The sequence below is a fragment of the Fusarium oxysporum genome, chromosome IX (assembly GCF_013085055.1).
Source record: "Fusarium oxysporum Fo47 chromosome IX, complete sequence".
NCBI lineage: Eukaryota > Fungi > Ascomycota > Sordariomycetes > Hypocreales > Nectriaceae > Fusarium > Fusarium oxysporum.
In genome coordinates, this window is record NC_072848.1 from 3,216,748 (window position 1) to 3,234,685 (window position 17,938).

General features: G+C 35.8%; 3 protein-coding genes across 3 annotated transcripts; all 3 read right to left on the reverse strand.

The window, feature by feature from the left end:
* Nucleotides 1-895: 895 nt before the first annotated feature.
* FOBCDRAFT_145041 (transmembrane amino acid transporter) lies at nt 896-2,534 on the reverse strand (the record flags this gene model as incomplete). The annotated part of the gene is made up of 5 exons (XM_054707004.1): nt 896-1,306; nt 1,369-1,760; nt 1,822-2,013; nt 2,067-2,328; nt 2,382-2,534. 5 exons carry the CDS (start codon nt 2,532-2,534, stop codon nt 896-898), a joined length of 1,410 nt encoding a protein of 469 aa, XP_054562979.1.
* A 1,049-nt stretch (nt 2,535-3,583) lies between these two features.
* Nucleotides 3,584-5,873, reverse strand: FOBCDRAFT_143756 (fungal-specific transcription factor domain-containing protein; the record flags this gene model as incomplete). Its single annotated transcript, XM_059608165.1, has 4 exons — nt 3,584-4,498; nt 4,552-5,489; nt 5,584-5,731; nt 5,790-5,873. The coding sequence occupies 4 exons, from the start codon at nt 5,871-5,873 to the stop codon at nt 3,584-3,586; spliced, it is 2,085 nt and encodes a 694-aa protein (XP_059465922.1).
* A 558-nt stretch (nt 5,874-6,431) lies between these two features.
* FOBCDRAFT_279778 (class 2 aldolase adducin domain-containing protein) lies at nt 6,432-7,440 on the reverse strand (the record flags this gene model as incomplete). The annotated part of the gene is made up of 2 exons (XM_054707006.1): nt 6,432-7,246; nt 7,299-7,440. 2 exons carry the CDS (start codon nt 7,438-7,440, stop codon nt 6,432-6,434), a joined length of 957 nt encoding a protein of 318 aa, XP_054562981.1.
* Between the last annotated feature and the right edge of the window lie 10,498 nt (nt 7,441-17,938).

Here is a 17,938-nt window from a genome sequence, read left to right on the forward strand (position 1 = left end):
TACTAAAACATCTAATAGATAAGAAACTGGTTGATTTGGTACTATCTTCCCGAAGACATCCTCATTGGCAAAAAGTAAGAAGTCATGCCACCTTACCCCGCCTGATAGGTATGGCATAGATTGACAACTTACCGGATACCTATATCCCTCGTGATGCAACGTGGAGAAAAGGCTGGGTGGGGGGAAGGCTTACGAGACATCCACTTTGGAACCTATTAACCTAGCCTGCATATCTCGGTTGAGTAGAACTGGTTGGGTTTGTTGTCGTCTCGCTAGTGGAAACATGCCAAATATGGAAGTATTTTATGCATAGACAGGGTCAATCACATGCGCCACGTAAGTCTGCGAAGTGGCAATACAGGGCTTTGAGCCTACCTTTGAGCTCCGACACAGAATTGTGTATCTCTTTTCAGATCCTATAGTTATATGACACCTTTCACACCGCGTTTGTTGTGACGGTTTGCTGATCTTTCGGATTTAACCTTCTAATCACAGTTCCCGACACCTCTCAGTTAACGGGATCTTGGACACGTTGGCTTATGCCTCTGTTATTTTGTTAAAACAGGAATAAACGCCGGGTTTTCCGGGGTCTGCTCTTGCAACGTAGCCTTCATAGCCACATCGCACATCAAGGGTCAAGCTCTTACTATTGAAGCCCTTGGGATAAGCTTATATGGGGTAAAAGTCTGTATTCTCCATTGCTGTAACAGCTTGGGGTTACCTCTTTTGTTCGGATTTGACATATCTAAATCAGCCGAGACAGGTCGCTAAACGGTTTTTCTTGCACTACTAGCGTTTTTCAATTATAAACCTGAAGTTTGCACTTCTCATAACAGCAGCTAAAACTATTCATCTTTATCACTCTGGTCCCTAAGACCCAAGCTGTGCAAGCCGATTAACTTGAGTTCGAGTTATCGGCACAAGACCACGAGCTTGTCTTCTCAGTGGAGTCAACGATACCTACGATAGTGCTGTAGGTACCAGCAATCATAAGGAACGTTCCTGAAATAACCACAAAAACGCTCCAGGCGACTCCCACGTACCATCTGGGCGTATAGCGGCGATCGCTATGCCAGTTGTCATAAAGCCACATGCAGCCCATCGGCTGGAACGACATCAGGGTTCCTAAAAGGGCCCCAATAAGCGACACTAGTTGGCCAAAGACAGGAATAGCACTAGCGATGATGTAGGCCACTAGTGTGACGGAAAAGGTTGACCCAAGCCAAGTAGCCCAGTGGATGAAACTGTTAGTGCTTAGATGCTTGGACCCTCGAAGGATTCGAACAAAGACGGATTTGGATGGAAGCTAAAGCAATTAAGGTTAGCTACTGGCGCTTAACTGAGTGTGGTCAATGGGTGATGTCCTACATGAAGAAGAAGAATGGCTGAGATGAGAAGACCTGGGAGGCCTATACCGTAAGAGACTTTCTTGATGGTGGGGCCCGCAGATCCCAGGGCCGGCGACGCAACGAATGAGCCACAATAGTAATACACAACAACCCCAACAACGATATAAGCAATAGATATAACAGTCTGGCACATAATAAGCGACTTCATGTATTGCTTAGGGTCTCGCATTTCGGCGGCAATAGCAAAGAAAGCGGGAGTACCAGCATAAGCAAAGATAATTGTTGAAATTGCTGATAAGGCCTCGATAAAGCTTGGATGACCGAACAGTTCATAGTCAGATCTCCACTGTACATTCTTGGGTACGCTAGGAGGGCGGTCTTGAACGCCAACCCCAACAGTGACGACGAATACTGCATGATTATGTCAGCAAAAGTCCTTTGGCCTGGGTACATGCTGCTTCCTTCCACATACCTGCTACAATAATGCAAGAAACACCAATCCAAGCAAGTGAACCTATGCGGTCGAGGGTTCGAATGCTCGAAAACGCAAACCCGATAGCCGCAGCCACAGCGACAAAAACTGCAGTACACACTGCATGATCGGATAAAGCGTTGAAGGCGATCGATATGCTCAGTAGAGCAGATCCGGAGACGAAAGTAAAGACTATACAGTCATATCAGACAATAGTCACCAGTAGTCAGAGGCGAAGCACTCACAGAGACAGAAGCATATGCCCAAGACCTCGCGGCCGATGCGGCCAAAGAGAAGACCGCCAACATCATCGATACCATAGATCTCAGGATGCCGGATCTTGAATATACCGACTATATAGTTCGACCAGGTGGTGATACCCCCTATGATGCATAGCAGTATAACACCTGGAACAATTCCGAGGACGTGGAAGACGGTCGGTAGGCCGAGAACGCCGAGGCCAATCTGAGTCTTCATCATGAGAGCTGCAGTGCCTAGCCATCCGACCTGAAGAGCGTTGTGAGTGCTGGGAAATACTAGGCAGCATACGTATCACTCACATTGCGATAATTGGGACCATTTTCGGTGATCTCTCCAAAGACGGCGTCATGCGTTGTTACGTGGCCCTCGATAGTATCGCCGTCGGGAACCTGACCTGAGTCGGCGCCATTGGCAGTTTTACCATCTTCAAAGGGCTTCACATTTGTCGACATGTTGTGTATAACAGATTGATGAGCGGTCAAAGTGGATTGATGAACGGTTAAAGTGGAACCTGGATCCATTTTCTTGTCTGGCCTGACCTTTTATACCCTACACAGCCTTCTGATAAACCTTGATAAGACCAGTTACTCCATATGAGTGTCCGTGTGCTTATCGGGGGTAAGTTACCTGAGACTTCAAGGGGCCACCGTATGCGGGGGTTAACTTTCCGTTTAGGGTCAATTAAAACCATAACAAGGCTATCAACCTTATGTCCGACTGTTATCTTGGGCTCGGTTGATAGTGTTGGTGCGAAGCGGCAGGTGATCCCTGAAAGGTTCCCCAGATTTCCCCAGACTTCCCCAGACTCTTCGTGCTAGTCTGACATTCTATTACCTAAAAGTTATCTTCTGCCAGTCCCGGGGCCAATTTCAGGTGGCGTACCATCACGGGGGTATTTCAAGATACCCCGCTTCCTGATCGCACAGATCAATACGTGTAGGCCTGATGTCGCTAAATGCGGTCAACCCTTATTGCGGGTTGCTTTGTTGTACATAATTAGCTCGAAGAAGCCACTTCCAAATGACGAAAATAAAGTTCGTTCTTAGCATACCTCTTGCTCACAGCTAACCTATTTAAGGACTACTCGTTATGCACCTGGCAAAAGTCCAAATAGGCTAATCTATTTTATTAATAATACTGTATCACGGTACTCTCAGTACCCGGTTCTTGAGTGCAATTACTTCACCATTTACTTGACCATTTCATATCTAAGAACTGTCTAAAGAGCTTGTGGGCTACATGTATGGGGATTGCTCACTAGAAACACGTAGGTAACGCATTTCCCATATTTCAAGTAGTGGAGTACCTCGACATTGAGACAAGAAAACAATGTAGTGAAGCGTCAGGTACTAAATTGAATCACGGGGAAGACAAACACAGATTCCGAAACTGATTGACCGGTCTTAAAAGTTGCTGCTGACTCCTGAGAAACCTTCCTCAATGATACGAGATACAAAATATGAGCCGTTCACGGAACGTCTCAGTAATTACATGTAACCCATCATGTACTCTGTCGCCCAGCCCATATCGACATAACAGCCTCAGCCGATGACTTGGGACCGTAGTGAAAGCCCTGGTTGTCCGTAATTGTCACACATTTCAGCGCTCTCTGCTGTAGTTCTGGCTTAATGGCTTCAGACGCAGACACAAACGCGGCCCAAGCTAGACTCGGTGTGAAGTCATCATCATCTGCCAAAGTTTCGATACAAGGTTCTAGAAACTCTATAGTCTCACGCACGTTATCCTGAAGAACCATAGCACTAACGTCGTGAACTCGGCGATAGAAGTAGATGACGAGTGCTCGATGAACCGCTAAGATCATCAGTTGGGTGTGAGGGTGGTGAATGAGCTCGAGGTCAGAGTTTGAAGTTAGGTCGGCAGAAGGGGGACTAATGGCTAGTTCAAAGTCAAGCTGCCAGGACCATATTCGTTTCTCTAATGTCTGAGTGTGTCTCTTCAAGTCACTCAGCACCTTCGAGTTGGTCAGACCACCTGTCTCTAGATGTTTCTTTTCGTTAGCGAGAGAGATTGTTTGTGCAAGCAGAGTCATTAAAGACTCTGGAATTCCGTGTATGGTCGAGTGTAATGTTTTTTCCCAAAGGCCCTGCACCTCAAGATGGATGTCCCCGTAACCGAGCTCTGCAGTCTTAGTAACAGTAGGGTCAAGGCCAACATTAAGAGAGTCCTCGCTGATACGAAATGTGCGAGGAGGTGAAATGTGATGGGGTTCGTTTTCTCTATCTCCTGCTGCATCCGATATGCAGGTCGATGTGCTTTCTACTATAACACGTAGATATGTGTATACGTGGTGTAGGATCCTCACGTTTTGGGGGCCACCAGTAAAAGATTTACGGAGGCGGATCAACTTCTCAGCGTCAAGCAAAAGGTTCTGGGGGGTGCGACCGTCATGGTACAGCTAAGAATTGTTAACTTAGTTCATGATGGCTCGAGCTCTATTGTGGAGCTAACAGAAGTTATTGACATGGCGAGAAATGCCATCAATAGTTCCTCATATTCCACTGTGTGGACCAAAGTCATATCTTGATCTAGTACTCTCTGTAAGTGGTATCGTGCTTTGTCCATATTCTTGGATCCCACGATACGCCAGTAGTTGGACTTTGTCGCATCTGGGTCTGTCTTGTATAGTTTAAAGGCACTTCGAGCTAGTAAAGCACAAAGGACAGCCACTCGAGTGTGTGAAGCTGTTCCAAGTAGCGATAGCTCGGCAAAGGTTTGGAATGCACAAGGTAAGAACATGAGCTGCCATGGAGATTGTCGTTTAGCTTTTAGAGCAGCTGTGGTAGCGTCGATATGTTGCTTATAATGCCGAAGCAGAGATGAGGCTTCCTCGGGTAGAGCTGAATCGAAGGTAGACCCAGCCGGCTCGCGAAGTATCAAGTCTCGTCTCGTCTCTTGTCTTTCGTTCAAGGGTTCCTTCAAACTCACAATGTCTTTGGTAATTTCTTCGGGGAGTTGGTTCACCTCAACACAAGGCGTAGTCAGGAGATCTGGTGCAATACTTGCGAACAGGTCCGAAGATGGATACGTGATCAGGGACTGGATAGTGCCAAGCTCTTGGTGTGCATCTTGATCGAGAATGAAATCAAGTGGAACATCAAAAGTATCAAAGTCCACGTCATCCAGTTGTTGCATCCAATCTTCATTTTCAACATCCTCAGCGTCGCTATTTCGGGTGACATGATCTTGACCCTCTGGATGGTCTGGAGATACACACATATCTTCGCTCGATGGTGAAGCGTTGGAGTCGGCAGAGTCGGGTACTTGCCCACCTTCCGAGACTCGAAAGGCGCCAAACGGTCCTTTGAACAGACAGAAGACCTTTTGCCTACGAAATCTTCTAGAACCAGCGTCAAGGTCTGCCAAGACATCCTCGGCTGTTTGGGAGCCTAAACTTTCGGACAGACCGTCACTCATGGATTGACGTTCGAAATCTCTCGTTGTTAGGTGCAATGAGGTTAAAGAAAAGCAGGTAAAGCTTACCAGAAAATAGTGGATAACGAAGCCTGTGTAAATCGGATGCTTGGTCATCGTTTGCTAACTCGGCACTATTGTCGCTGGCCCACTGCAAACGGGCTCCGTAGCCATCACAGTTTAGGCCGGACTGTCCGCAAACACGACAGCTTGGGCGCTAAAATTGTGTCAGCGATGAAAGACATGGTCCATGGCGATGGTAATGGGCAACAGACTCTTTCATCACATTTGGTATGTCGCCGTCGGCACGTTCGGCATCCTGTAAAAGTTCGAGTACGGCCAACTTTGGACCTGGGCATTTTCGATGGATTGAGTATCTAGTGGGTCAGTTCGCTATAACAATCCTGATACAGATGAACGTAGATTGTTAGGCAATTGACGTATTTTGGAGATCTTTCTCTCGTGTAAGTCTGTGCATATGTGAAAGTAAATTCCAGGGATACGGAGTTGTTAAAACACCTGTTTTCAGCAAGATTTAACGGGTCCAGAGTGTCTCATTTCGGAATGTTTCCCCTGGCCTTGTCTCCACCCCCGCCCCAAACTTGCTGTGGCTAAGCCGTATTCGCTTAGCCTGGGCCAGAAAGTCACCCTCCAATCTCGGCATAGAAGCCATAAAATGGAATGTCTTATCGGCACTAATACGGGTATCTTTTCCGTAGTGCGGGGAAATTATCAGACTGGTAGCAGAAGATTATTCAGAATCCTTGGTATACAAGACTCGCGAAGAGAAACTATCTCTACCTTGATTCAAAAGACTTGCATGGGGCTTAGCAGTCAAATTTGGTTTCGGGAGTTAATGGCCTGATAAGATAAGAGAGATAACGAGAGACAAGATTGTACAAGTGCCCAGCCTCGCGCTAGATACCCATTTTGAGATCCCCGAAACCCTTTGCCATCTCCTCTTCGCCGCCAACCGCCTCAATCTCGTACTCAATATCCGCCTGTCCCTCTCTATACAGGACATTAGCTTCACTCGCCATCTTGAAATTCTGTCCAGCCTCCTCATCACTGATAATCCTCTTCTTGAGTCCATTAGCAGATGCCGCTTCTGCATGCAATTGAATAGCGCATGACCGATCCAGTAATCCAAATAAGAAGCCTGCCTCATCAACAGTGCTTCCTACTGTCAACAGTCCGTGACTCATCAGGATTGCTGCTTTTTTATCGGTCCCTAATGCCGCCGCAATACGCTGCCCTTCCTCACCAGCAAAGACAATACCACCATATTCATCGTAAACAGCGTGAGCATTGTAGAAGTTGCACACGTCTTGGGTGAGCATCTCAAGCGGCTTGGCGAACACAGACCAAGCGCGACCGGCCACGGTGTGTGCATGGCAAACTGCGTGTGCGTCGGGCCGTGCTTTGTGAATGGCTGAGTGAATCCAAAATCCTGCTGCATTCACCGTGATACCACCTGTAGCAGGGTTCTTCTTACCAGCAACAACCCGACCAGTCTCTATGTCAAGACAGATCATGTCGCCAGCACGGAGGCTGCCGAAATGACGGCTGAGGGGGTTCATCCACATGAGTCCCGGGTACTCAGGGTCGCGAATTGAGATATGACCCGACTGCCCTTCAGTGTAGTTGTGACGGGCCCAATGTCTAAAGGTTGCCGCCATATGGACAAGAATGTGTCGACGGTGATCTCGAAAGGTAGGGAACCTAGGAATACCTGTATATATCATCAATCGTCATGATCGTAAATGGTTCTAAAAGCTACATACCAGGCAGTTCATCCCCATGAGAGATTGCTTGACACGGAGTCTCTTCCTGTTGCTGAGCCGAGCCCGATTGGCCACTTGTGAGGCGGAGAACATTCTGTACAGGAACAGTCAAGGTAGAAGCGCTGATTCCGTGTTGAGCCATTGTTTAATGATGTTTCCTCGCAAAAAGTTCACAATGGTTGCGCGAAGTACGTGTTGCCTTATTCATAAAGCTTCCTGATAATAAAGTCTTTTTCTGTAAATACACTACTATTCCCCACCCTAAGGTCTTATATTATCGTGTTTCACAGTTGTATTTTGCCACTCTCCCACACCCTCGGAGCTATCAGGAACTTGCCAACTAACAAGATAAGACAACCCCCGCATATGACGCCCTCGCTATTACTTACCTTCTTTGGCCTTTGAGTCTATGTACCAGAGGGCGCAATTTATATGCAGTTAAAAGGCGCATTTACCGAGGGAATTAATTATAGGGAAATAATGCTTTACAGCTGCTGGTAAGTTAATATACTTAAGAATATATTAAAATATTAGCGAACTTTTATTGGCGACACTGAGTACACAGAGACAGAGGCCTCATGGGCCTCTTAAGGAGGCGAAATAGTAGATATAGGGCATACAACCTGTTTGGTTCCTGCACTGCATCAATTGGGCCGTTCGGCAACTAGGGAATTTATTTCCCCAGCACGGTAGTTCAGTTTATCACAAGCAGGTCATCACAGGATAGAAGTAGGGACGGAAACTGTGTCGGCACCAGGAAGAACATAGATCCGTAGGCAGGGTTGCGAGCGGCTGGCCGGAAGCAAGCAGGCTACAATATACTAAGAAAAGATACGATCAATCAATCAATCAATCAATCACCTTCAACCGCGTGGCTTGGAACAAATGGCCAATCGACTCCTGGCCGACTGCAGCGCACCCCTATTCGGCAAGTTTTAGGCTGTTCGGTCGTCCATGCCATGATTAAAGCTCAAGACGCGCTTCGATTGCGGGTATGAACATTGGAGGGCTTAACGCGAAGACTCAACCCAAGCTCGTGAAATATTACACCGTCCTAAGTGATATGTCAAATTGTGACAAGAATGGCACCATGATTAATATTACTGCATTCGGATTTCTTTTCCAAAGCCTGGAGAAGGGCAGGGACATCTAAAACCAGTTCGCCGGGAGCTGGGAATGGCCTACCATCATTCAGGCGGCTGATGCGGAAAGCTGGACGATCACACTGATGTTGGTACAGGAAAGCAATTCTCTGGCGGTTGGGCTACGACGATGAAACTAAATGGACTGAGCCGATAAAATGATCAAAAAGTCTACATACGTGTACTAATTTCTTGTACGCCGTTGGATTAGGAATCCAAATCCTCAGGGGACGCGTAGGTAATGGTCTCTTCGGTGATTGAGAGGGTCAGGAGGCATGCCCTTGATGAAAATTATAAGCTCCTCGTCAGCACATATCGCATCACCAACGTGTGGAGATCTATCAATGCGGGTCTCGGAGGTTTTCTGTTGATACTTGCCCCATCGTTTCGGTACAAGACAAAGACAGTTCCGTCCTATCACAGGTAGTCAAATGGGTATATTCGGCAGGGTAACTAGCATCAAGTCCAACCCGACATGGAACCTATGTTATTTAAATAAGATACTGTGGTATGGAAAAGCTTTTTTTGCATTGTTTTTACTTTCAACGTCTAGACACAGAGGGGGGGTAGGAGGGGCGAGGCGGACACCCACTGCTTTTATAGATACTAGGTCTCAGGTGGATGCAGTTCAGTGTGAGCGCATCGAAATGGATGACTCAGTATTCGAAAACCAGTCTGAGAGTATAAGTGGTTCTGATCGCTTCGTTTGCCTTGTCCACTATCGAAGTCTTGCATGAGATCCATCTCAGTGGCAATATAGGAGTCTGCTGAATCTAAGATGGCACATCTTGGTAGTGCACCGTTAAACCTGCTTGACAGAGTCTTTATCACGCCGCACCCTCTGTTTCTCTCTGTTAGGGTTAGGATACGGTTAGTATTAACTATCTAAGCTATCTTTGCTCTGGTGTTTTCTTTTTAACTAAGATATAGCTAATAAGAAGGAGTGGAGAGGTTTCTAAAAGAAGATAATAAGGAAATAGGAATATAGGTAAGAGTAGGAAATAAAGGAGATAAAAAGAAAGGTAAAAAGAGAGATAAAAAGAGGGATAAAAGGGGAATAAAAAGAGATAAATAGGGAAATAGGCTAAAATAAGAGATATAGCCTGACTAGGTAATAAAGAGAGATATAGTTAAGATAAGCTAGGAAAGAGATATAGCTAGAGTAAGCTAATAGAGGGTAAAGAAAGGAATATAAGGCTAAAATAGCCTGTAAGAGGTCTAGGAAGACCTTCTAGAGGTGTTCTAGACCGACCTAGCTAGGCCTATAGGGATCTCTTTGGCTATAGAAACTACTAAGATAGCCCTAGTCTGGGTTAAGGTTAGGCCTATTATAGCATTAAGCTAGGCAGCTGCTACGGGACCTATAAGCTGCTAGAGCTTCTTATAAGTCTTAGTAGTCTCTAGGTCTATAAGGCCACCTACAGAGATAATAATAAGCTAAAAAAGGCCCCTAAAGACTTGTATTTCCAGTGTTTTTCCTCTGCAGCCTCTGTAAGGGTGTTATAAGGGTCCTCCCTTACTGAATTCTTAGAAATAGTAATAATTTAGATATTATAGAAGTACTAGCTTATTCCTAAGGTAATAGCTAGGTTAGCCCATAGGCTAGTCTTCTTATTAACTAGGGGTTTTTTTTTAACCTCTAGGGAAGGCTGGCTACTTAGGGCTTTATAAAAGGCCCTTATAATCTTATTATGCCTTATAATCTACCTTCTGCTAGTATCTTTATAGATATCTTTATGGTCTAAGGCTGTTATAGCCCTATAAGAGATATAAGGCAAGCTAGGGGGTTTAATAAAGTAAAAAGGCCTACTTCTTAGGGGTTTAGTAATCTCAGAGTCTGTAAAGGATAGGTCTTTCTTAGTAGGTAAGATATTATAACCTAATATATTCTAATATATATAAGATTATATATCTTACTTTTTCCTTTAATAAATATCTATTTACCTTATAGCAGTTAAATATATATTATTTAACTTATATAATAAATAATATAAATAAAGTTAAACTAATTTTATTTAATATTCTTTTTTCTTTTTTTTTTCCTTGCTATTAGCCTTATGTAAGGCTATTAAGCTTTTTAATGTTTTTATAAAGGCTTAAATAGTAAGACCCCTATAGCAGGCTATTATTATAAAATCTAAAATCATATAAGGTTTATCTGCCTTAATAGCGTAATTACTGCCTTGACCAGGTAGTATTAATGCCAGCTCTCAGCAGTTAGGTCACCCTTCTTCCTTTATCCCACCCAAAGGAATACCGCGCCTGGTCCATCTATCACAAAGTAAGTTTCCCGACTAAGGACGGGGAGACTGCGTACAGAGTTCTGAGATAAACGCGGGGTAAAGGCGGGGTTTAGAAATTCTATCAAAGTCAGAATTAAAGGAATTGGGTTGACTTCTATTAATTGAATGCACGTGGTGGGGCACGTGACCAATCAACCTTGCGTATAAGAATAGATAAAGTGAAATTAGTGAAAAAGCAGTGGTTTAAACTAGGGAAATTTTCTTTAATATAAATAATATAATTATTATATTTAAAAAAAAAAAGATAAAAAAGCTACTTCTTAACTTATAAAATCTCTTTAGGAGAAATATAAGTTAATTAAGGGAAATAAATTATAATAATTCCTTAAGATAGAGGTTATTTAAAACTATACCTTAAAAACTATCTAGGTTACTTAATTAATATATTTTAAGAAGATATATAAGATATAAACTATAAATACCTTAAATAGCTCTCTAGTAAATTAAAAAGAATTCTTTTTAAACTAAGAAAAGGCAAATTAATATATAATAAACTAATATAAAAAAATAATTAAATTAATTCTTTATATAAGTATTATAAGTTAATTAAATATTACTTTTATTATATTATAACTAGCCTAATTTATAAATAATTTAAGTAAAAAATATATAAAAGTAACTAATTATATTCTTAATTACTTATATATAATATATTATTATAATTTATAATTTAATCCTAAAGGAAGCTTTATAATATATAATAATACCTTATTTACTAATAATACCCTTAATAGAAAAAGCTTATAAAGATATATAATAAAGATTTATAAAAGACTTATAGGTTAATAAGTAAATAAATAAGATATAATAATTACCTTAATAACTAAGGCAGAACTATTTATACTCTTATAAGCTATAAAGGTAACTGCTAAAAGTAGGCCTATAGCTAGTATTAATACTACCTGGTTAAGGCAGTAATTATATTATTAAGGCAGATAAACCTTATATAATTTTAAATTCTATAATAATAGCCTGCTCTAGGGGTCTTACTATTTAAGCCTTTATAGAAAAGTTAAAAAGCTTAATAGCCTTATATAAGGCTAATAATAAGGAAAAAAAAAAAAAAAAATAAGCTATAAAAAAGAGTTTATTTTAATAAAGGCTATTTTAAAGCTTATATAATAAGTTATAAAATACTAATTTATACCTTATAAGTAATAATTAATAAATTATTTGCCTCCTAAAGAATTCTTTATAAAAGCTAAAAATTAAACTTTAATATATAAGTATTTATAATTATTAGTTATAAAAATATATCTAAAAGGAAATAATATTCCTAAGTTATAAAATAAGCTTTAAATTAATTATAAATAGGCTTATAAAGGCATTATAAAGGTAAAAGTTAAGGGAAAGTTATGAGCTATTTAGGCTTATAAATATTTAAGATTAAATATAAAGATATTAAGATATAAATCTTATTAAAAAATTAATTAAAGAAATACTAAATAATTTAAATATCTAAGTAATAAGGCTTATTTAATTATTTTAATACTTTATTATTATAACCCCTACGCCTATATTATATGGCCCCTATAATTTCCACTAATTACACTAAGATTACTTCTCCCTGTAATAATCCTCTTTTATTTAAATTACTTAGATTATAATACTTTAAGACTAGATTACTATAAATTACTTATTATAACCCTAATAGTTTTATTATATATACCTTATATTTCTTACTAATTACCTTACTGCTTATTAAAGATAATTAGTGCTAAGAACTTATAATTAAGACTAATCTATTATAATTATTACTAATCTACTTAGATTACTACTAAGTACTTAATAACCTTACTAATTAACTATAACTTATATAAGTATATAAAATATATTTATTATACCTTTATAAATTCTAACTTACTAGCTATTAATAAGACTTCTTTATATTAATTAAGACTAATATATATTAAATTTACTATTAAGAGATATAATACTTTAATAAGCTTAGTTATATACCTTATATAATCTGCTAATAATAAACCTAGTATAACTTAGTTTATTTATAATTAGAAATTAACTATTATATTACTAATAATCCTCTAAGATTTAATTATTAAGAGATATAATACTTAATGTACTTAGTATTAATGCCCTATGTATTCTATATATATAAACCTAGTATAGATTAGTTTCCCTATTTAAAACTATATTTATTATATTTATATCTTAAAATAAATTCTAGTTATAATATAATAAAACTACTAAGATTTAAGTATATAATTATTAAGAATATAAAAAAGATATTTTTACTTTTTAAGGCTATCTTAAATATAAGATATTTTTTAATATTATAAAAAGTGCCTTAAGTTTTATTTATAAATTATGTACCTTAGAATTTATAATAATATATTTACTTAAGGAGGCAAATAATAAAAGGGAACTAAATTTAAAATTAATAAAAATAAGCCTAAAAAGATAAGACTTTCCTCTATATATAAAAAATAAAAACTACTAGCTATAATATAAAAAGAAAAAATATATCTTATTTAAGTAAGGCAGAAGTTATTAAATAAAAGAAAACTACCCTTAAGAATAGCCTTTAAAATAACTTTAGCTATAATATAATACTTATCTTTCTCTTAAAATTCCTAAAATATTAATATAATTTAAAATAGGAAAATAAGCAATAGAAAATACTTATAGTTTTTTAAATAAGATACTTATCCTATTAAATATAATCTAAGAAAAGAAAAGCAGTAAAAAAGGCAGTAATAAGGCTATATAATTTAAATTAGCTAAATATAACTTATAGATAAAATATATATTACTTATATAAGGTAATAAGAGCTATTAAGGTTATAATACATATAATATAAGGCGCCTAACTTAGCCTAATACTCCTTAGTACTTTAACTAGTAGTAATACTATTAAGGCAGGCTAAGTATAAGACTTAGTACTACTTAGTTTTACTAAGAAAATTAAAATATTAGATTATAGCTTAAAATAAAGAAATAAAATATAAAAAACTTATAGTTTTTTATTTATTATATTAGTAGTAATAACCTATACCTTTTATATAATATAATAAACCTTAGCCTAAGATAGGCAAAAAAAAAAGGATCTTTCTTATTAAATATATATTAGTAAATTAATTTAATAACTTAAAGCTTAAAAAAAATAAATAACTTATTAAAAAGTAAAAAAATTAAATAAAAAAGAATTACTATTTAAAATTAACTAATAAGCTTTAAATAAATATTTTAAATTATATAAATATATATAATATAATAGCAGTAATATAAGAGGTAATATAAAAACTTAAAGATATATATTAAATTCTATAAGAGAAAATAATTAATAAATATACTTTAAAAGTAATAAATAAAGCTTAGAGCAGCTATTAAATAACTAAGAAGAAGAGATATATATTAAATATAATATTAATACTTAAAAAAAAAAAAAGAAATTAAATTTAGCAGTAAAAAAAGGCCTTTATATTCTAAAATTTAAAGGCTTATTATTTAACTTAATTATATAATCTACTTATTATTTATAAGATCTATCTATTATTAATATAATATAATAGCTTAATTTATAATTTACTTATTAAAAGTATAATAACTAAGTTAAAGTATAATAAGAGGATATAAAATAATAAAATATAATAAGATTAACTTTAGAAGACTTATAATAAATTATAAAAGGATTTTAAAAGAGGATTTTTAAGGAGTTAAAGTATTAAGATATTTTTACTTTAAGGAGGTATATTAAATAAGAGGTATTATATAATTAAGAGGGATTATATAATCCTATAAGGGGTTTAGCTTAAATAAACCTTAGAATTAGCATAGGCTGCTTATATAATAAGTTAAAGTCTTAAATAGGATTAGCCTAAGGTAATATCTCTAAGAAGAGGGATAAAAAATTATAAAGAATAAAATAATAATAAGATAATTTAAGCTAGGTTTAATAATAGTCTTTGCTTTATTAGTAAAAAAGTCTTACTTACCTACTTAAAAACTAATTATAGTAAAGAGATTAAGTATATAGCTTAATAGCAGATCTAAAACTAGCCTTATAATTATATCTAGCAGGGCTTATCTTTTTAGAGTTAGTTAATAAATAATATCTAAAAATTATAAATTATTATTACTAATAATAATCCTAATTATAGCTCTTTATCTTATAATACTCTCCTATAAGCTAGTCCTAATACTATTAGATATCTTACTTAAAAGCTCTTTACTAATAAGTATATAAGGTTAGGGGATATATAAAAAGGCTATATAAAACCATATAATAATATAATACTAGTATTACCTTATAAATAAATTAAATATAATATATAGGCTAGGAAATAATATTTAAAGATATATATTATATATAATAGTTAGTTCCTAACTATAGATAAACTAAGCTATACTAGGTTTATTATTAGCAGATTATATAAGGCATAATACTAAGCTTATTAAAGTATTATATCCCTTAATAGTAGATTTAATATATATTAGGCTTAATTAATATAAAGAAGTTTTATTAATAGCTAGTAAGCTAAAATCTATAAAAGTATAAATAAATATATTTTATATACTAAGGTTAATTATAGTTAATTAGTAAGGTTATTAAGTAATTAGTATTAATTCTAGTAGATTAGTAATAATTATAATAGATTAGCTCTAATTATAAGTTCTTAGTTCTAATTATCTTTAGCAGCTAGTAAGGTAATTAGTAGAAAATATAAGGTATATATAATAAAACTATTTAGGTTTATAATATTATATTATCCTTATTACTTTTATAAAGTTACCTAATAGTAAGACTAATTAACTTATACCCTAAGGTAGTTTAAGAGGAGAAGTAATTTATAGCCTCTTATAAGATAAATAAAAGTTAATATTAATAATAGTAATACTAGATTGCTAATATAATAGGCATTATTATAAAGTAATAATACTTCTTTATTAAGGATAGCTTTAGGACTACTTATAACTATACTATAAAGTATTTAGAGAAACCTAATAAGTACATAAACTAAGTATAAAAGCATACCTTTATGAATATAATTTGCCCCTAGGGGCAAATTATAAGAAAGATAAATAAAATATATTAATTATATTATTAGGAGCTAAAGTCTTAAGGTAGTTAAACCTAAATATATAAGTAAAGCTAATATATATTAATTCTATAGTTATATTTATTTTAATAGTTACTATAAATATAAAATACACTTATTAATATATAAGGTAAGTTAAAAAAGGCTATAAAAGCTTATAATAACTCTTATAATACTTTTTAAGGCTAGGTTACTTTAAAAGTCTGCTAATAGTAAGTATATCTAAGTGGACTCTAATAATAGTTATTTTACTCTAGCCTATTCCTATAATATCTAAGGAGCCAAGCTCCTTAAATTTACCTTGCAGCTTAGTTTATATACTTCCTAGGAAGAACTAAATTATATTTATTACTTAAATAGTAATTATATATTAGTAGTTATATATATATTTATGCTTCTAGAAAACTATATATCTAGGTCTAACTTATTACTAATATCTAGGTATCTATATAATGCCCCTATGTAATTAAAAATTATTATTAAATATTAAAACGCCTTAGATATATATATTTATCTATAGACCTCTTTAACTGCCTAATTATTAAGTCTTAATTTCAGTAGTTAAGATAAATTAGTAGACTTATCTAAATAAATACTAAATTCCTTAATATTACTTAGTATATTATTAATATAATTACCTAGGGCAGAAAAGTATAAGATATATATAATAGTATAATAAATAGCAAGGAGTTAAGATAATAGTAAATTAATACTCTTATCCTTAGTAAGGAAAAGGGTTTAAGTAATAGGGATATCTTCTGTAAGACTAGGCAGTAGAAATATGCCTACATAATATATACGCCGTATATCTCTAATAGGCTTAAAATAGATATAAAAGTCACTAAAAGACATATAATAACTTAGAGTTAGTATTAAAGTATTAAATAGATAGTTAATATTAATTTCCTTGATTAAGTCGGTAATACTACTATTAAATATATTAAGTATTGCCAGTGCTGCTACTTTTAAAGAGTTTTATTATAGAGTTAGCAGGAGTAAGATTATAGGGTTTAGAATTCTCACCAGCTCTTTAGAAGAGTTAAGCTAAGTAAGAGAGTGCAGAAGAATATATATAACCTCTAGATAGTTAAATTATTGCCTAGGATTAGCTAAGGGAATGCCATCTTAGTTAATAGCCTTACTTCTGCTATATTATTAGAAGCGCTTTAGAGCTTTAGCTTTATTAAACTTTTATGAAATAATATAGTAATACTAGTCTTATATAAGGCAGGCACCTCTTAGACTGGCTAGATACTCTGGTATCCTAGAAAAGATATAGTCTTAGCGTTAGGTTTTTATAATAGCTAAGTGAGATACTAGTATTAGTTATAGTATCTTTTTAGTTAATACTTTAACTACTAAGGTGTTAGTAATAGACTAGGATATTAGTTTAAAATAGAATTATATGCAGGAGAAAGAAGTTATTAATTAGATAGTTAGTAAATTTATATAAGTAGGTCTTTAATTGGCCTTGGTATATAGTATCTTTAAAGTTAATATCCTCTTTAAATAAAATTAATAGTTTTAAAAACTTAAAAACAGCAATTAAAATATTATCTTTAGATACTTAATTAGTAGAATATTTATAAGTAAAGTAAATAAGCTTTACTTTACCGTATTAGTCTTAACCTCGTTTAATATTATTACTATTAAAATGCTTAATAACTTAATAAAACCGATAAATAGCAGAGGCGCAATAAGACTTAGATAAGGGTTTGTAAGATAAGAAGTCTATAATACCCTCTAGAGAAGATTAATAATGATATAGTGGAAGAGCGGGCGGCACCATTGTGTTAAGCACTTTAGGTGATAATATTAAGTTTTCTTTGTTTCAATTTATATTATTATGATCGCAAAAAAGCGCGGCGACTTCGGAAAAGTCTCGGATTAATAATAAACCGCGCCGTTGGCATTAAGCTTACCCACTTCAGCAGGCGGTGGAATTGAGAAGCCGGCAGAATTTCTTATTGGATGTTACTGTGCACCACCTCGGTCACTGGGTGACATTAACCTAAGTGCTGATTCCCTACTGGAGTTGGTAAATGCACTAGGGGTAGTACAGGTATTAGTTCACGCTGGTTGGTAGGTGATAAACTACGTCAGCGTGGACGCGGCAGGCTAGAAAGAAGCTGGTAGTC